Source organism: Colias philodice, chromosome 1 (genome assembly GCF_061535455.1).
Source record: "Colias philodice isolate Cphi_HAF_F1 chromosome 1, ilColPhil1 Martin Lab GWU primary, whole genome shotgun sequence".
Taxonomy (NCBI): Eukaryota; Metazoa; Arthropoda; class Insecta; order Lepidoptera; family Pieridae; genus Colias; species Colias philodice.
In genome coordinates, this window is record NC_143086.1 from 11,463,478 (window position 1) to 11,482,971 (window position 19,494).

Sequence of the window (19,494 nt, forward strand, 5' to 3'; positions counted from 1 at the left end):
AGTATTGAGAAGTTTGTACGAACACGCCACCATGTCAGTCCGAGTACAAGAACAGTGTACAGGGGCGATTCCTTTGCAGCGCGGTGTCAGACAAGGAGACGTGATATCACCAAAACTTTTTACCGCTGCTTTGGAAGATGCCTTTAAACTCCTAGAATGGAAAGGACTTGGCATCAATATCAATGGCGAGTACATCTCTCATCTTCGATTTGCCGACGACATCGTAGTCATGGCAGAATCCCTGGAAGACCTTAATACAATGCTCGATGACCTCTACAGAGTTTCACAACAAGTGGGCCTTAGCATGAACATGGACAAGACGAAAATCATGTCAAATGTCCATGTTGTGCCCACTCCGGTCTCTGTTGGAAACTCTATTCTCGAAGTTGTTGACGAATATGTCTACCTCGGACAAACCGTCCAATTAGGCAGGTCCAACTTCGGGAAAGAGGTCAATCGTCGAATCCGACTCGGATGGGCAGCGTTCGGGAAGTTACATAACATCTTTTCGTCCAAAATCCCTCAGTGCCTGAAGACCAAAGTCTTCGAGCAATGTGTGTTGCCGGTGATGACATACGGTACAGAAACGTGGTCTCTAACCCTGGGCCTTGTGCACAAACTCAGCGTCGCTCAACGTGCTATGGAAAGGGCTATGCTCGAAGTTTCCCTACGAGATCGAATCAGAAATGAGGAGATCCGTAGGAGAACCGGTGTCACCGACATAGCTCGCCGGATTAGCACGCTGAAGTGGCAATGGGCTGGGCACATAGCCCGCAGAACCGATGGCCGTTGGGGCAGAAAGGTTCTCGAATGGAGACCACGTACTGGACGACGGAGCGTGGGACGTCCACCCACAAGATGGACAGACGACCTGGTCCGAGTGGCAGGGAGCCGCTGGATGCAGGCCGCCGGTGACCGGTCGTGGTGGAAAACCCTGAGGGAGGCCTTTGTCCAGCAGTGGACGTCCCACGGCTGACACGACGACGACGAGACTATTTTTCAATTAAATTATTACTACATTTACAGTTGCTCGGGATGTTCAGGAATTTAAAAGTTTCCAAAGCTTAAAATTATCCATGTATACGCTTGGATAATTTTAGCGAAATCATACTTTTAAGTTTTACGTAATATCAGAGCTTGAACGATAACTATGGTTTACTGTTTCTCTCTTTCTCCATGTAATCACAAGCTATAACAATGTTTGTTTTAATTGATTATATATACGCATGTCAGCATGGTTTTGTTGTTGTAGATAAAAAAAAAATTGGTTGTCTGTAAAGTCGGTTTACTGACGATAGTTGAACGTGACAACGTCCGATTGTGCTTCTTTGTCGCTCGTTCCGCGCTCTCGCTTGCACTTCAAGCCTTACATGGAACGCCTCAGAGCGAGGAAACGCCGCATGAGTCATGTTTTTTCGTGCGTGCAGCCGGCTCTATCGAATTATAAGACGTTGTCACGTCAAAAAAATATGAAGATTTTGTAAATGAAAATAATATTTAAATAAATAGGTAATAAATTGACAAATGACTACGTGTGTTTACACAAGCATTTATTTCAAGAACGCATACACTTTCACGGAAATAAAAATTCCAATGTATATAATAAGAGTTCATTAGCGACGTGATTACTATAATACTGTCTGTTTCGTGTCGTTTTGAGAATCTTTACAAAATCTTAAGAATTGACGTCACGTCGAAGTTGGTTTATGTGGCAATCGCGTGTGGCACGCACAATCCGTCGCCTACATCCACAACATTTATCTACGCTTGTATATAATTAAAGATAGGCGCAATTATTTTATGTTTCGTGAAGATGAGCATCATTTTTGATAAGAAAATATTTTGTGTTCTCACCTACAAAAGATATAGATACACTATTAGTTAATTTTGGGTAGGTTGGAGTTCCAATGAATGAATACTAGTTCTCTGATATTCTTTACATAATATTATTGTAAGCATAGAAAATTATTACCTACATTGTATGAATTGATGATAGGATGTGGATGAAACAAATGAATCCGACATAACCCACGGGTCCTTTCCCGGGAGTTGTGAGTACTTTATGTAAGATTTCCCCACTTAAAAAAATAGATGAAACTCACATTTTAATAATCATTCTTCTATTTCAAAATTGAATAAAAAAAATAAAGAAAAAGGTTTTGACTAGATACGTATTTCTTACCGCGGCCTATAATAAACGTTAGAAATAATCAGTACCTAGCGCGATAACTGAAATGTATTTCAAACATTCCTGTATGATGACGAATAGCCAAAAAAGAATTTCTATGATATATCAATCAAACTGTATATTTATCGTCTACTCAATACGTTGTACCTGGTTGTACCTATTGCTTAACCTATTTTCCAGAGAAGCACAATAAGGTCACAGGTCACTATCAAGAGGTGAGTTTACAGGTACTAACTTGGTAGACATGACTTGCCACCTTAGGCCACATCGTCACTTCCATCAAGCGGAACTATGATCATAGACCTGCCTATCTACGTTAAAAACCCTCGTCCTTGACGACAGGCATTTAACTCCTGCCACTGTATTGTGTATCTACGAGACAGATTCCTTGCACGTTAAAAAAGTAACATTATAGTGTTAATTCCTCTTACCTCATTATTCTCCAGTATGAGATGGCGCCTCCTCAAGCTAGTATCCTGGTATCTTGTTGGCAGCACCGGATCTTCACCAGACACTGCTCGTTGGTAGGACAACCTGCGGCCCTTTGAGTCAGTTCTTTGGCCATAAGATTCATTTTCCGGTATACAAGAGAAATCTTGGTATGAGTGACAGCTCTGTATTTCTTTCGACTTTTCGTCTTGTATTATTCTTCTGAAGTAATTCGTGAGACCTTCACTTGCAACCCACGTCACTCTAAACAAAAATTAGAATGGTTTTATAAATTAAGATTATTTAGAACATCCCGAGCAACTGTAAATGTAGTAATAATTTAAATCGAAAAATAGTCTGCGTGCGAGTAAATCAAAGCTTCATCTGGGTATCCTTTAGATTATTTTATTTATTTCATATTTTATTAATTATTTAATAAGATATATCCTTTCCTTCCCTTTACATTCAAACTATATGTCATGTACATGTACTCTAATGTTAAATGGTGTGGTACAATAAATGGTTAAATAAATATATATTATGAAATCCATCTACTTGCCCGAAGAGAAAAGTTGATCGGTAAAAGTTTTGATATGCATCTGTTCAATAATGAATATCAGTGAAAACTCTTTAATGAATTGAAATATTGATACGAGAAACATAAAAATATAATTGTAATATTAAGTTTCATCATACTTCCGTCCTTTTATATTAATCAGTCAAGTTCCATAGAAAGTTGATAAATAACAACAATGTTTGCGAAAGCGAAATAGTATGAATAAAGAGACCGCCTTATGCTCATTTCTTGCTCGGTTACTCGTTTAAACTAGGAATAAACCACATTAAACATTAAAGAGTATTATTGCTTCGCGCTTCGCTTAAGATAGGAACGCTGTAGATTGACTCTACATCCACTTTATATCTCAGTTTCTACTCAACCGCTTCTAATTTAATAAAGCGGGAAGCTCTTCGCCTTCAATTATCCGCGCTTTATTTTAAGTAATAAAAATTAGTTCGTAAAGCAACCTACTTACGGTTTAAATGGGTGTTATATACGTAATAGTAACTCTTGTAGTAGTACAAGACATGTAGCAAGGAATTAAACCATTTCACAAAATACGTCTTGCAATATTTTTTAATACGATTTATAAAAAGAGATACATTTTTTTTAAAGGAGAATTTTTCTTATGTTTATATTTATGAATGACTAGCGACCCGCCCCGGCTTCGCACGGGTGCAATTCTGATACTAAATATACACAACAGAAAAACTGTGAACGTTGTATATAAAAACATAGCGGCCCGCTCCGGCTTCGCACGTGTATAAAATAGATAGCCGGGCGGCCGGTACCGGTACGCTACGTCCCGCAATTTTTAAATCTGTAATATCTTCAAAAATGTTCACTTAAATCATACGGTGAAAAAAGGCCATATAGACCTATATTAAATGAACAATGTATTCAAGGTATTTAATTGGTTAAGGATTAATGCTGCATTGGTTAAAATCGCTTCGAAAATTAGCCATTATTTGTCGTAAAAAGTAAATGACAAAAAAAAAGTTATTGTGGGTTATCCATAAGAGATAGACATATACCATCGCGGACTTTTCTGTAGACCTTTTCAATGTGTATAATACTTAGTACATTATTTTGATAAAACTCGTAGGGTTCAGCCTGCGTTTGCAATATAAGCGGAAAAAATGTAATTTTTTACGACGTCACATTAGAAACCTCAAAAATAACAGTACTTCTCCACTATTTAATGGATGTTATTATACATATAAACCTTCCTCTTGAATCACTCTATCTATTAAAAAAAACCGCATCAAAATCCGTTGCGTAGTTTCAAAGATTTAAGCGTACAAAGGGACATAGGGACATAGGGACAGGGAAAGCGACTTTGTTTTATACTATGTAGTGATGATGAAGATGGAATGGCGAACTAAATGACAAAAGATCATACCTATGTTTTTCTTTTAACGTGTTCAATGATATTCAAAGGAGTGACGCCTTTAATTTCCATAATCAATTTTCTGGAATAATTTTACCGGAATATCAATTATGTTATTGATTCCTAATGTGTTGTTTAGACGTCAACTAACACTGGCGCTTGGAATTGTATAAATTAAACAATATGACGTGTTCAGTTAACCACAAAATGTTTTTCATCATTAAAATTATTCAGTGTCCCATACATAATTAAAATTATAGTTCTTTCAATTATTGTATGTTCATTTTATTTTCTATACTTAATGTTCAATTTAATTGAGTGAAAATTTTAATTAAACCACGTTTCAGGAAATTCACAGTATCAGCCATCAGGTATTCAGGTATTGCAGATATTTCTAGGAATACAAAACAGAGGCACAGAGGTAATGTAAAGGTGACCGACAGTAGGTAGATGCCTGCGTTTCGTGTCAAAAGGGACATTATAAAGTATATATTTTGTTTATAACTTGCTAAACACGAAAATATGTTTGTGGCAATTTCAGTGCAAAATCAAATTACAGCACTGAAAGCCATCAATTTTGTGTTCGTATCTATTTTGAAACAATGAATATTAGTCGTATCGATTATATGAGGCAGATTGGCTAATTTGGGTTAAAATTAACCGAATAGCTAATTATTTTGCAAGCATCATAGAAACGATCAGATCATTACCAAAATATGCTGGAATACGGATAATTTGTGGTTTACCTACGGAACACAATTAGTTTTTTTGCAATTATGTTACGAAAATATGTAGGTGAGGTTATAATTAACAATTATAACCTATATCTTTAATATAAACTGTTTTCTGTAATTAAACTCCTCCATGATAATAGTTCCAACTAATTTTTTTTATAATTTTCCTTTGAGCATTCGTTAGCCGAGAGCACGATAAGAAAAACTTTTTTTTTCTACATTTTTATTTTTTAGCCCTTTTTAATATAGAAAAACAAAGATTGCTGGGCTAACTGATAAGCATGAAACTTTAAAATAATTTAATGCAAAATAAAAGTTGTATATCAATTCTTAAACAAACCTGTTTGATCTGGAAGTTTTCCGTCGAAGGCGACTATTAGATGAATCTAGTCCAGAACTCATTGAAATCGCTCTAGACTTCAGCATAGCTTCCTGTAAGTACGCTTCATTTAAACCTGAAACCAGAAATATGTAGACATTATAATAATATAAAAATCAAATCAATATATTATTGGTACACAACATTTTAGCTGATTTTTGTAATTTCAGGTTAAATTAAGATACATAAAATTAAATTCTATTTCGCAGCAAATCAAAGTTTTTAAAGTTAACGAAAACCTGTTTGAAACAGTAAGAGATAAAAGGTTGATTCTGTAACTAAGTAAGCCCACAAAAAGGTCAGATGCGATTTTATGTTTAGCAAGTCTATATTGGTTACGCAAACTTATTATATGTTTAATTAAAAGCACCGTTTTATGTTTATTGGTCAAATTATCAACGTTATCAAGGTCATCATCAATTATTTAGTTTTGGACGCATACTTAATTGTCGTGAAGTCACGGTCGTTGTAAACTGGATTTCAGGGACGGGCGACGCAGCGGGTATGGCTAAGTTTAAGTATTGTGTATAAGAAATTCATGTGTCCTTAAAAAACAATACCAATGTAATATTTTTTCATTAATAATAATCTGCACTATCATAACCAAAAGATCAACTTAAAAATTATTAAGCTTAATATGATTTTTATTAAAGCAGTGATATTTATTTCCAGTCTTCATTTTTAGTTATTCGTTTAAAGTCCTTTGACCCACAAAACAAAGGATTTTTTTTGCTTTTTACATTGTCCATTCAATAATAAAGCGCAGAATAATTCATAAAATACAGGAGACTCGATCGATTGGAATTACAGCGATGCAACATAATTTATTCAAACAGAAATGAACGAAGAAAAAGTTTATAAAAGTAGTTAATAGACTTCAATAGCGAATAAACGAGTTTGTAAAAATGGAATACAGAATAAAACCTTCGCAGTTAAAGAGCTAGTAATCACTCACGGAAGGCTCTGTCATTACTTTAAAGAGTGGTAACGGATTGAAAAGTAACAAAAAGTGGAACTACATGGGAACTACCATTTTAACTATCTCTAAGTTTCATTTAAATAAAAAATGTCCGTTTACTGGGAACTGCAACCCTGAAACCGTATGTGAGATTATTGAAATAAAAGAGATAGAATTACAATAATGTTAGTTACTTTTATGCACTCTTAGAGTGGTTGATGTTAATGTTGATCTTAGAATGGTAGATGCTAGTAATTAACTGTGCGACTGGAAAATAGGGTTCAAGAAAAACGGACTGAACGTCGTCATAAATAAAAGTAGTAGAGGCGCTTGATAGCATTTAGAGGTATAATGTCAAGGGCAAGTATAATAACATTGAGGAATTTAATTTCATGATCTTCTTGGAATATTCATATCCCTCGCCTGTCACTTGTCTTTTAAATCACCGTAATCCGAGGGAAAGGGGCCTGTTATAAATGTTTGTGATAAAAGGTTACATTCTTTAGAAATTTCTAATGATTAAGATAATAAGTTACTCGATCCAGATACGAAAATGCAAGTAAACATTTCCATACCAAGTTATGTGTACACATAATCTCTTTAGATAACATTATTAGAGCCAACATCTAGTAATTGAATTTATTGAACAATCTGTACATTACACCGCTACCTAATAGCATCTATTGGATTCTAATCGCCGGCCGTATACAGCGATCGACGATGTGGGATCCTTCGATGTGGGAACTACCACTGAATGATATAAGATAATATTCATTTGCTAGTTCATTTCAAATGTTCACCGCAATCCATTTTCGTAAAACACACACTATATTTAAAAGCGAATAAGTACTCACTATGAACGCTGTTAGAAGAAAAGTCGCCTAGAGATTCACTGGTGAAGGCGGGCTGGCTGCCAGAAAGGCTCGGTTCTGATGGCTGATCCATGAGGCGGGAATTTTGGCAAATCGATAAACTCGACGCGCTCCTTGTTATTGTGGAAGAAGATTGTAGACTCGCTGTACTACTGCTCGGTCGCATTTCCTTTAATCGCACAAAATATTGCTATTTGATATGCTATTATTGTTAATTAAATATACTAATGACACGTATTAATTGCGGCCAATGTAAAACAACACTCAATTCATGCGTAATTCAATAACTGTATATTTGAAAATTACCCGACAGGCATAGAATCAATTGTTCAATTATTGTTTGCAAGTTTATGTTTTTGATTACCTATTGATTAATAAATTCTGAAATCTCGTAGAGTATGAAAAAGATTTTCTAATTTTATGTTTTGACATAATCCGTCCTCATATTCTCAAAACTAAACCAAATTTATACGACACCACAGGAAGGCTTTCAAATACTTAATAAAAAAATAACTATCAAAATTGGCATACCTATTAGGTTATTTTGTACTCTTTATGTATAACCACAGGCACACCCCGGACACTCCATATAAAATTATCGTTTTGACAGTCACACTGTAGAGACTGCAAATGTGTGTGTTAACGCTTTATGGTTGGCACATTTGTGACTAGCGTAAAAAAAAATTCGCGTTTTGCTGATGAAATACATCCGTAAACAGCACAAAATCTAACTATTTTCTACGAAAAACGATAATCACAAATCCAAAATAATAAAATTACTTTAAGTCAATTTGATTAATGTTGTCAATCTTCGTTGCGTATCGTCCTTGCAGAAAAATGTGGCCCATTTTAATCACGATCGTGCGGGGTGAGGTAAGTGTTTAATTTTGGCGGGAGGCGGAGAGTGTCCGTTCTGTAGCGTTAAGCTACTATTATGTATTCTGTGCCACAGGTATAACTTTAATAATTTTACGATAGGTTTCATTATATGTGATGCAAGCACACAATGATATCCCGCTATCAAGTACATAATATTATATTTTCATGATATTCTATACAAACAAATACGCATATTATAATGTATAAGTAGAACAAAGCAGAGAAAAGATGTCAAGTATATATAACTATCTTTATATATAGACGATCTAGAAGGTAAGCTAGAAGGTATACTGGCCAGCGATTGACAATAATTACTATGAACAGAATTTACACGAAATAAAAAAATGGCGGCACGGAGTTTTCCGAGTCAGTTACCTACTTATTAATAAATTCCTTGCAAACCAATCGTCTATATTATTATGCTATTTAATAAGATGAACACATTTCTATTTAACTATCTGAGTAATAAATACGGGTAATAATATTGAATGGTTCTTTAAAATAATTTAGAGTTAAACAAAACGATTAACTCTTTTTCAGTACCTAACTAATATATTTACAAAAATGAGTAGATACTTACTTAAGTTATAGTTTCAGTAGAGATGGGCCTTCATAATATTTTAATTACTATTTACTACTAGCGGTCCGCACCGGCTTCGCCCGTGGTACATGTTTACGTTTTCTCTCCGTAAGAAATATCCTCGTAATTCTTCTATAGAATAAGTATTCTATAGAAGAATAATTAACGAAAGCGGTTCTGCTGTTCGCAAGATTTGCGCTTAGCAAAAAAATTGCATCATCATCATATTTTGTTTCATCTTTACTTTAAAGATTGTAATATAAAAATATTGATTATAATTGTCAAAACTCTTATTGAAAAGATAAATTCATGATGTAATATATTGAGGTTTACATAAGTTCTTACACTATATTATGTTGAAAGGTGTATTAAAATTTAAAAGACGTCATTCATAATCGGTAAGTAACACACTGCATGGTGCCCAAGTTTTAAAACTTAATATGTCTAGGTACTAAGTACAGCTCAAGAAAGTTCTACGACACTTCGAAAAGCAATTAAATTTAAAATAAGCAACAGATACTACACTACTTTTAAAACAAAGTAAAATATGTAACAATATCTCTCAAAGAAAAATTAAGCGCAAAAAACCTTACATCAACCACTTTTAACAGATTTTTTTTTTATTTGTAGCGATATCTTTCATATGTGTATTTCTATTTTTAAATATTTTATTTAATCATATTACAAAAAAAACTGTAAAGGGCCGTAGAAACACATGTGAAAAACACATGGAAAAAGAATGAAGTGGCACTTGTACTCCTGCGATATGAACTGTGGACGATTTTTAACTGCGTGCATTTTGGAATAGTGATTGCTGTTGTGGTTAATGTGTTTATTCATAAAAAAAATAAATAAATATAGGACTATACAGTTTTCTAATCCTATTATGTACATGATAAGAATTGTTATGTTGATTAGGCTATATTACAAATTTCTTTGAAATTCGTCGATTCTATTTATAGCGTTGAATAGCGTGCCGCAAAAACAAGACCTGTGAAGGTTTATCGGCATTAGGTACAGCAATGCATAATGACCACTGCCGACGTTCATTTGCTCCGCTTTTGTGTTTTGGTTAGAATTTAGAAGTAAGAGTAGATACTTACTACCTATATGTATACAGGGTGTCCCAAAAAGTAGTGATGAACGCAAGTTGGGAGGTAGAGGACCTAGAGGGCTATCCGAATCACCCCCATGTATGTTATGCGATTTTTCGTATTTTCGGAGTTATGACGTTTTTTTTCAATTTTTCTGCTATCGCCGAGTACGATGATATTTTCACTCATGGTGACGTGAATTATTGCGCTAGATGCTTAATTTTTTTTGTGTGCTAAGCTGAAAGATAGGTCAATTCAGTATGGTAACATTTATTATCGTTAAATCTTCAAATGGAATAAAAAAAGAGTTATATGGCAAGAAAGATAAAATTATCCAGTATGTTCAAAACATCAAGGGCCCATAAAAAAATAAAATCACATGAAAAAAGATTTCCATTTGGCTTTTAAAAACTTGCTCTATCTATTGGGTAGCTACCCTAAAAATTTCATTTTATTATTCAGAAGGTTTCAATCGAAAAATTGAAATCTAATGTGGTAAGTGCAAATATTTTATTAATATGATGATCATTAAAACTATTAAATAGGTGTTTAATTACCAGAAATTTTTAAAATAACCCAGCTGTGGCTCAATGCAAGTGCGACATCACCTTAAAAAGTTGTCTTTTAAATGTCTGAATGCCCTTTTATCATTTTTAATGGTTTCTTCTGCTACTATGAATTTCGGGGTTATTTCGTCCAAATTGTGGCATTCTTTCAAGTAGCCGAGGTCTTTTTAGTATCCCCATTGAAACAATTCAATGGGGTTTAGGTCGAGGGACCGTGGAGGCCAGGATTTAAGGCAGGCGTCACCGGCGCATGCGCAGGCTGCAACGACCAATCTATCTTTCAGGGTATCTTTGCCCTTTAGCCTGGCCTCCACGGTCCCCGGACATAAACCCTATTAATTTTTTTCCGTGGGGATACTACAAAGACGAGATACTGCCATAATTTGGACGAAATAACCCCGAAATTCATAGTAGCAGAAGAAACCATTAAAAATGATAAAAGGGCATTCAGACATTTAAAAGACAACTTTTTACGGTGATGTCGCACTTGCACTGAGCAACAGCAGGGTTATTTTAAAAATTTCTGGTAATTAAACACCTTGTTATTGGTTTTAATTTGTTTTTATTAATCATCATGTAAATTCAATTTTTTCACTTGCCTCATTTAGATTTAAATTTTTCTATTGAAGCCTTCTGAATAATAAAATGAAATTTTCAGGGTAGCTACCTGATAGATAGAGCAAGTTTTTAAAAGCCAAATGAAAAACTTTTTTTATGTGATTTTATTTTTTTACGGGCCCTTGAAGTGGTGAACATACTCGGTAATTTTATCTTTATTGGCATTTAATTCTTATTTTATTCCATTCAAAGTTCTAACTATAGTAAATGTTACCATACTGAATTGGCCTATCTTTCAGCTTAGCACAAAAAAAAATCAAGCATATTCCGCAATAATTGACGTCACCATGAGTGAAAATATCATCGTACTCGGCGATAGCAGAGAAATTGAAAAAAACGTCATAACTCCGAAAATACGAAAAATCGCATAACATACATGGGGGTGATTCGGATAGCCCTCTAGGTCCTCTACCTCCCAACTTGCGTTCATCACTACTTTTTGGGACACCCTGTATGTTACCGGAAATGTATGTAATCCGTCATTGTATACAATTCCTAGGAAATGTATGTAATTCCTAAAATCGCACGGATATGTGTGAAATAAATTACTTTATATACATTTCCTAGGAAATCTATACATTTCCTAAATAGCTATCGGAAATGTAAAACATTTAAGATATTGATATGTCGCAGGCAAATTGTATATAATCTGGCCGTTTACAAACGGTCGGTATTTTGTAGTAACTATGCCGATAATTCGTAATCAGAAATTTTTGGTTTGGATAAGGGGGTGGGATAGGTTAGGTTCGTGTTTTTTAAAACTACACAGAAATTGGAGCCCCACTTCGTGGGGCTCCGTCGGCTCGCGACCGTCTTTTTGTAGAATTTTGGAATAAGACGAATTTTCGGCATAATTATTAAAACAGCTAGCCGTAATGTATTATACAACGTACGGCGGATTATACAATTCGACTGCGCCAAATATACGCGGGGACAGCGGGACGAGGGGACTGATTACTTGTCAAATGAAAATTTGATTTTATAAGAATAAATATAAGTTGATTTTGTGATATTTACGTTAAAAGTTAGATAGTTGATTTTTAAAATGTTAATTAGTAAGATAATAATAGGAACATAATATAATTATAATTTTACGGAATGACTGTTACCCGATTGCATCAATAAGAGCTATAATAAAAAAAAATAACAACGTGTTTTATTACAGAAAGCATTTACTTTACACATTTCCTAATACGATATTGGAATTGTATACAATTCCTAGGAAGATTATACATTTCCTAGGATTTGCATGCATTAAATAGTTTTTTAAACAATATTTTATACATTTCTTAAATGGTATCGGAATTGTACACATTTCCTAGGAATTGTATACAATTCCTTGATTTCATACATTTCCGGTAACATATACATATAATGGCCGACCTTGTATCAAATTGTTTTTGATAAATGTTGCAAAAACATATGATAGAGCCTTATGGATAGAGGTAGAGCATATAATATCTAATTTGAACATGTTTTTCTAAAGATCAATGATATGTAAGTAAACGACACGCTGAAAATAGTTTTCCCCACCTCCTGTGTTAAATCCTATCCATAATTACTTTGTTGAGTACAACGCGTCAATATTGTTTTGGTCATGATTAATTATTTTGATGTTTTGAAATATTTACTTAGACTATATGCTTGTATTTTATAAACAACTAGCGGTCCGCCCCGGCTTCGCCCGTGGTACATAATATTTACGTTTTCTCTACATAAGAACCATCCTCGTACTTCAAGGAATATAATAAAAAAAGAATTATCGAAATCGGTTCAGCCGTTCTCGAGTTATGCGCTTACCAACACATTTTGCGATTCATTTTTATATATAAGACTAGCGGTCCGCCCCGGCTTCGCCCGTGGTACATATTTACGTTTTCTCTACATAAGAACCATCCTCGTACTTCAAGGAATATAATAAAAAAAGAATTATCGAAATCGGTTCAGCCGTTCTCGAGTTATGCGCTTACCAACACATTTTGCGATTCATTTTTATTTATAAGATTATGATAAATTCCTCTAATTTTCTCATGAACACCTCTTTTTAAGATTTTCTTACTTCTATTCTACGCTTTTTTGGTAAAAATAATTTCTTAGTAAAAATAAATTGTTAGTGGAATAAATTCATTTTTAGATATATTTTCAGATATTTAGGGTAATTTGTTGGTATTTAGTATATATAAAAATACGTAATTAGCTACTTATCAATAAGCTTCGAAAGTACTCGAATATTGTTTAGTCTCTGAAGTCTGAACATCTTAGTATGTAGAGGTACTATAAATATAATATAACGATCCCCATTGTATTGGAGTATTTCGTATCAAATTATAGGTACATCGTCATGTTAACAATAAAAATACGTAATTAGCTACTTATCAATAAGCTTCGAAAGTACTTGAATATTGTTTAGTCTCTGAACATCTTAGTATGTAAGTACTATAAAATAAACGTATATATTTCATCTGTAAAACGAAAATAAAAACGAGGATGGGTATTAAACGATAAAAATACGTAATTGGACGTTTTTAAAAGGAGATTAACATTCATTCTTCAGATCGCTTGTTGTTGTATGCTGTAAATTCTCGTTGCTTTTGTGGGTTATTATCCTAAATATTTTTTTATAAATTCGTCCACTTTTTTCCCATTGTACTCGTGTACAAGGAGTTTAAATGAGAGAAAATAGACGTCTGTACCTATATTTAAGTAAGTTCAATTGAAGGTATTTCTATGGAGTTCCATTTCTAGTCTTGATTTAGATCCTCGGAGAACTCTTCAAAAGGCACGGTCCTCAACGGCAAAGGGTTTATCAATAACTTGCTCAAATATTAGTGATTTATAAACCCTCTGTGTAATAAACGACCCATATTTTACTAGTTACTAGCTGCTCACTCCAGCTGCACCCGGATAAATATATCATTTGTAAGCTTTCCAAATTTAAAGTTATTATATTAATCCAAGCAGAAAGGTTTCTGCTTATATTAGAATAATTACTATAACAAATTTAAAAATGTATCAAACCCAAAACCATTAATATACGTTCAGTCGTTCTTAATTTATAAGTTTTTATATAATTAAGGTATAGTACCTATGTGGTAAGTTAAACCCTCATAGAAGGCCTGTGTCTACTGTCTCTGCAGTGGGAACATGTGATGTGGTAAGTTAAAGTAAATCTATGTTTAAAATTATCGCACTTCCAGTAAAAAGATGCATACAATGCATGATTTTATACTTAAATTGAACCCTTGTTTGATTAACCTTGAAACCTAGAACAATCATATGAAATTGTTTAGTTATGATTAGGTAATATCTACTTTATAAACTGCGACACGAGTGATAGTTTCCTTTCACGTAGGTACCTACCTAAGATTGCATTCTTGATAAAATTGTTTACTAATGCTATAGAATTATAGATATATATGAATATTACTGTTATATTTTGATGTATACCGCACCAATGTGTTTAGTTTTAACATAGAGTAGCATAATTGTGACTCATAAAATACATGAATATTAAAGAAGTACTGAGTTACCGCGACCTTATCGATAACAAGACAATGTTCAATAATTATCAACTATACAAATAACGTATACCTACGTAATAAAACCTATTTTATTTCAATTAACGGAAAACCAATTGCGCATGATTGTTTAATTGGCCTTGGTGTGACGAACATTTTTAAAAGGAATACAAATTGTGAAATAAAATGATACAGCTATCAACAATGAATGCCTGTTTTCTTGAAAAATTATCTCAACTATAAAATTTATAGTGCGTTGGTAAATTTAATACATATAATATGCGATGCTATGTTACGATATGATATGACTATTTTTATCTAAAATTGTTAAGTTTTATTTTCGGGTGATATCTATTTTCTTGTAAATTCCCTTATATGACACCCCCGTCTTATACCTCTGTCGTACAAAATATCTATATTTGGTAAATTGAAGTACTCATTAAAATAGTAGACCTTGTTACAATTATTATGATTGATAAGAAATGGGTACGTGTATCATGATTATTCCTTATAATTCATATATAAAAAATAAAATAAGTAAATGTTGTAAAAAAGAAATATATACACACATAATGAAAAATATACTAAACGTGCATCAGGCCAAAACCTATTTTAATAATTCGATACACTATAAGTGTTTTGTGACACTTTATCTTAGTAATATAATGCGTATGTTTCTGCTTCATGCATCGGATAGAAGAAGAGTTAAAAACAAAACTACCAACTAAGAAATGGTAGGGGAGGGCAACTAACCTTATTTATATAATAATGATATTATGTTAATAAATATAACTATGATTAACTTCATTGTTGGAGAAATTATCTCGCCTTGCGGCATTGTATATTAGAAAACTATGGCCGTGATGTCAAACGAACGAACCCTACGGCGACTGCGTTGGATAACTATCATTTACATTGGCCATCTTATTATCTTCTCAAATAAGATGCAAGATTAATATAAAACACTTACTTGTTGCACAGATTCATCTTGATAATCCCCGTTAGAACTGCTGCAATTCTCATTCAATGACTGCATAGAAACAGACATGGAACCTCTTCTTTGTACTGGTTGACATTTTCCGGTTAAAGACTGCCTTTTAAATAGATCTGTAGTGTTCCTTAAAAAGCTATCCATTTTTTTCCTAAAGAAAGAGGATTTCCGCTCTAGTGGGGATTTACCCAATGAGTGTAAGTCTAATTCTGATTGAGTAAAACCTTCTCGTCGGTTAAGTGTTGATTGATCGAGAGATAACTTTCTATCCCTGATTTTGGTGGTTGGCATATCATTTAATAATTGCTGAATAGATCTATTATCTGGGGTAACAGATTCACTCCTTTTGATAGGCTCAAAACTTTCCAACTTCTTTATGTCATTATCTTCTATGCTGTCGGATGTTGTTTCTAGGGTGTTTTTGTCACGATCACTATTTTCTTCTATCTGTTCACTTTCAAGATCATTTTTTTCGATGTCTTCAGTTGAGCCATTGATGTTATCATCAGAAAAATCTGTATGCGTTATAATTACATCAGGATTCGTAGCACACGGTTGCTCCTGTTCTTTATCATTTTCTTCTTTGAGGTTTTCTTCGAAAAAATCCTCATTATCAGTGAAATCTTTATTATTCATGACTTTGCTTCCCGGTGGCGCCTTTAAGCGCATGCTTCGATTCATTTTTACGTTCCGTAATATTTCCCTTATTTTGAGGTTCTCTCTGATGCACTTCACGTCAGCCACTAACATTTCCTTTTTATCTTGAGTGTTATTTTGCACCGTCTTATCTTTTTTGAGTTTTTGTTTGAACTTATCCATATTCACACAGTTTAATTTTATACACTAGCCCACGCAAACAACATCGAAACATGTAGGTCACGATACACTAAAGTATTTCTTATGGGTATAAAGATTTTATCAGTAGCTCATTTGACGTTACACAGGTACGATTCGTTTATCATAGTGAAGGAAACATATTACGATAACACTATCGACAAAACCAATGCGCGGCGAACAGTCCACTGAGGATAAGAAATAAAATTATTTTAGTATAACGTTTAACGACGTGTTTGATCGATGCGATAAGAAATTTCACTCACAATTCACTCTACACGTCGAGGATGCAAACATTTGACAAGTAATAAACATGGATATTAAAAAATACATGGTAGCAGTAATTATCTATTCCAAGTATGTATTATAAAAATATATCGACGAGTGCGTACAATCTGTATTTCTTAATAACGTTATATTTCATCAGCGACGTACATATTATATTATACTGTTGATATTATCATTGATAATATATCTTCGCTCGTTTCTTCTTATCTATAGTTATTGATATTGGTTTTGAAATGTTTAAGTATTTAATAACCCAAGGCTTAAAACACAGATGTTTCCACTATAATAGCGCGATTATTCGGTCGCCGGCCACGTCGCGGCATACCGTCGCTTCATATTTCATCACTATCAAACATTGACTTTAAGATTGTTTATGATGTGTTTAATTATGATGAAGTGTCGCTCTAACGAGACAAGCCGTATTTTGTAAACACATTTTACTGAAAAAAGTACCTAGTTAGTTGCGATTATTAACGGCAACCACAATCGATAATGTGTAATTATTGTATAATTAACATTGTGATAAAAGTGACAATAGAAATGAATGAAACAATACTGTTAGCCGCAGCGGCGGCAAGCCACATGTTTTCAACCAACTTCTGAATAAGAGGAAATCTCATTTAAATGGTTTTTAGTGACCGATTTAACTCACTATTAACGAAATATAATCTGCATCATTATAAATATATTTACTGTCGATATTTACGTTACGTAATTAAAAAAGTATATATAAGCTACCTACAAACATTTAGCTAAAAATGGAAATCAGCCGTCTGGTTACGGTGTCTATTGTGGTTGATTTATAATATTATAAATGCTACTAAAGAAATAAACTAAACTTGAGTAAAGGAATTATTTTTTATCAAGATGACAAAACTAAATGAGACTGTAATAGAGATGAAAATTCGTTTACAGGACTGCGAAGTGGTAACGTGTAGAACACGCGAGCGAAGCCGCGGTATTTGCTCCATATAGGGAACAAATATTAAATGGATTAAAAAGCATATTATTATCTTTTCGCTTTGTAGACGTAGCCTGCGCATCACAGCATTTATTATTATGGACCTAGCGGAGTTTTAGGCGTGGAAAAATTATAAGGCGCTATTTTTTAATGTTCAGCACGATAGCTTGTGAACAATAGGAACATACCAAAATAAGGTATAAAAAGTTTAGATTAATTGGATTTGGATGATTTGGGACGCGCAAGGTCAGTCCGATATCGATACAGATGTAAATGTGATCAGGGAATATACAATTAATAAGCTAGCGCTATAAATTTATTATGACTCCTGTGCACTAGTAACACTGTAATACAAATAATAGACCATGCTACTACAATTACAGAAAGTCATAATGCGTATTCAAAGCTTTAACGCAATAGAAATCAATACGTTTAACAATTAAGAACATCTGAATGGATAACTTGCAGTAGTTATTATATAGAAGGTTATTAGCTGCAAATTGTTCTGGAATCATTGTGGCGCTTGCGGACACTTTGATTAATGTATATGTCAATGACGATTACTGCAACAATGTTACGCGATTATTAAGTTTAGCCGCTTCGTTCGTTCTTCATAAAGTAAAAAAAGATGCATATACTAAGGATCGTCGTCAGACATTTTGCATAACATCTGATTATTATGAAACGCTCGATACGTAACTCGAGGAACAGAAATCTTGTGAAATTTTTCGTACTTTACGTTTTCAGTTGGCCTTTATGGGTAGCCGGATATAGGTTATTCCAGAGCCATTAACTTTCTACTGTGTGTCAGACACCAAAACCGATCTGTTTTCATAGAAAATAGGAACATTCTTTTAAAAATCCATACAAACTTCCAAGCTATGCTTTTACACTGTGAATCAAAAAGCTGCGCAACAGATTTTCGCTTGATTTTCGTGTGTTTAAAAGTAAATATAATATTAAAGGACAAGTTCGCTTTATTCGTTTCGGGCGAGATTTCGAGTGCGTCGTGGTTGTAAGTACGGCGTGAATATTGCATGTACCATATCGATTGATGTTTACGTTCACTTCACAATCACAGTTGAGTGAGAGGAACACTACAATGCTCTTGTAAATGCAATACGCTTTTAATGATTTGATACTAAATATTAAAAATATTGACTGGCCGGTTGGCTTGGTTGGTAGTGGCCCTGCCTTCCAACCTGTTCGATCCCCACCCGGGGCAAATATTTGTGTGATGAACATAGATGTTTGCTCTATGTCTGGGTGTTAATTATCTATATAAGTATTTATTAAAAATTATATATGTATATTTACCAGCCATCTGGTTTCCATAACACGAGCGAAAGCTTAGTATGGGATCAGATCGTGCCGTGTGTGAAAATTTTCCCGAAATATTTTATATTTTATATTACAAGGTACAACGTTCACCTACAGCGCTTAATATTTTAAAAGCAAGTACGTTTTTTCTGTTTACGGATTTAGTTAAAGCTCATTATCACACTACATATTTGTATGCATTTCCTGAGAACATTTACTATGGTAATGTTTATTTTTTTTACACCATATGAAAGTAGAGATTTCCAAGGCCTCCCAAGTTTTTGAAAAAAGCTGATATTTTGACGGGTGAGTTTTCGATTGAAAATTTGGTTGTTT

At 33.8% G+C, this 19,494-nt stretch overlaps 1 protein-coding gene across 1 annotated transcript in view; it reads right to left on the bottom strand.

Annotated features, from left to right (window-relative positions):
• The window catches only part of LOC149491358 (uncharacterized), an 81,399-nt gene extending 64,825 nt beyond the window's left edge, over nt 1-16,574 (bottom strand). Inside the window, exons 1-4 of the mRNA XM_089700678.1 lie at nt 15,735-16,574; nt 7,492-7,678; nt 5,641-5,755; nt 2,620-2,881 (exon numbers count right to left, since the gene is read on the bottom strand). Coding sequence (XP_089556804.1) covers nt 2,620-2,881; nt 5,641-5,755; nt 7,492-7,678; nt 15,735-16,574 — 1,404 coding nt within the window. The remainder of the gene's footprint in view (nt 1-2,619; nt 2,882-5,640; nt 5,756-7,491; nt 7,679-15,734) is intronic.
• Nucleotides 16,575-19,494: the final 2,920 nt, after the last annotated feature.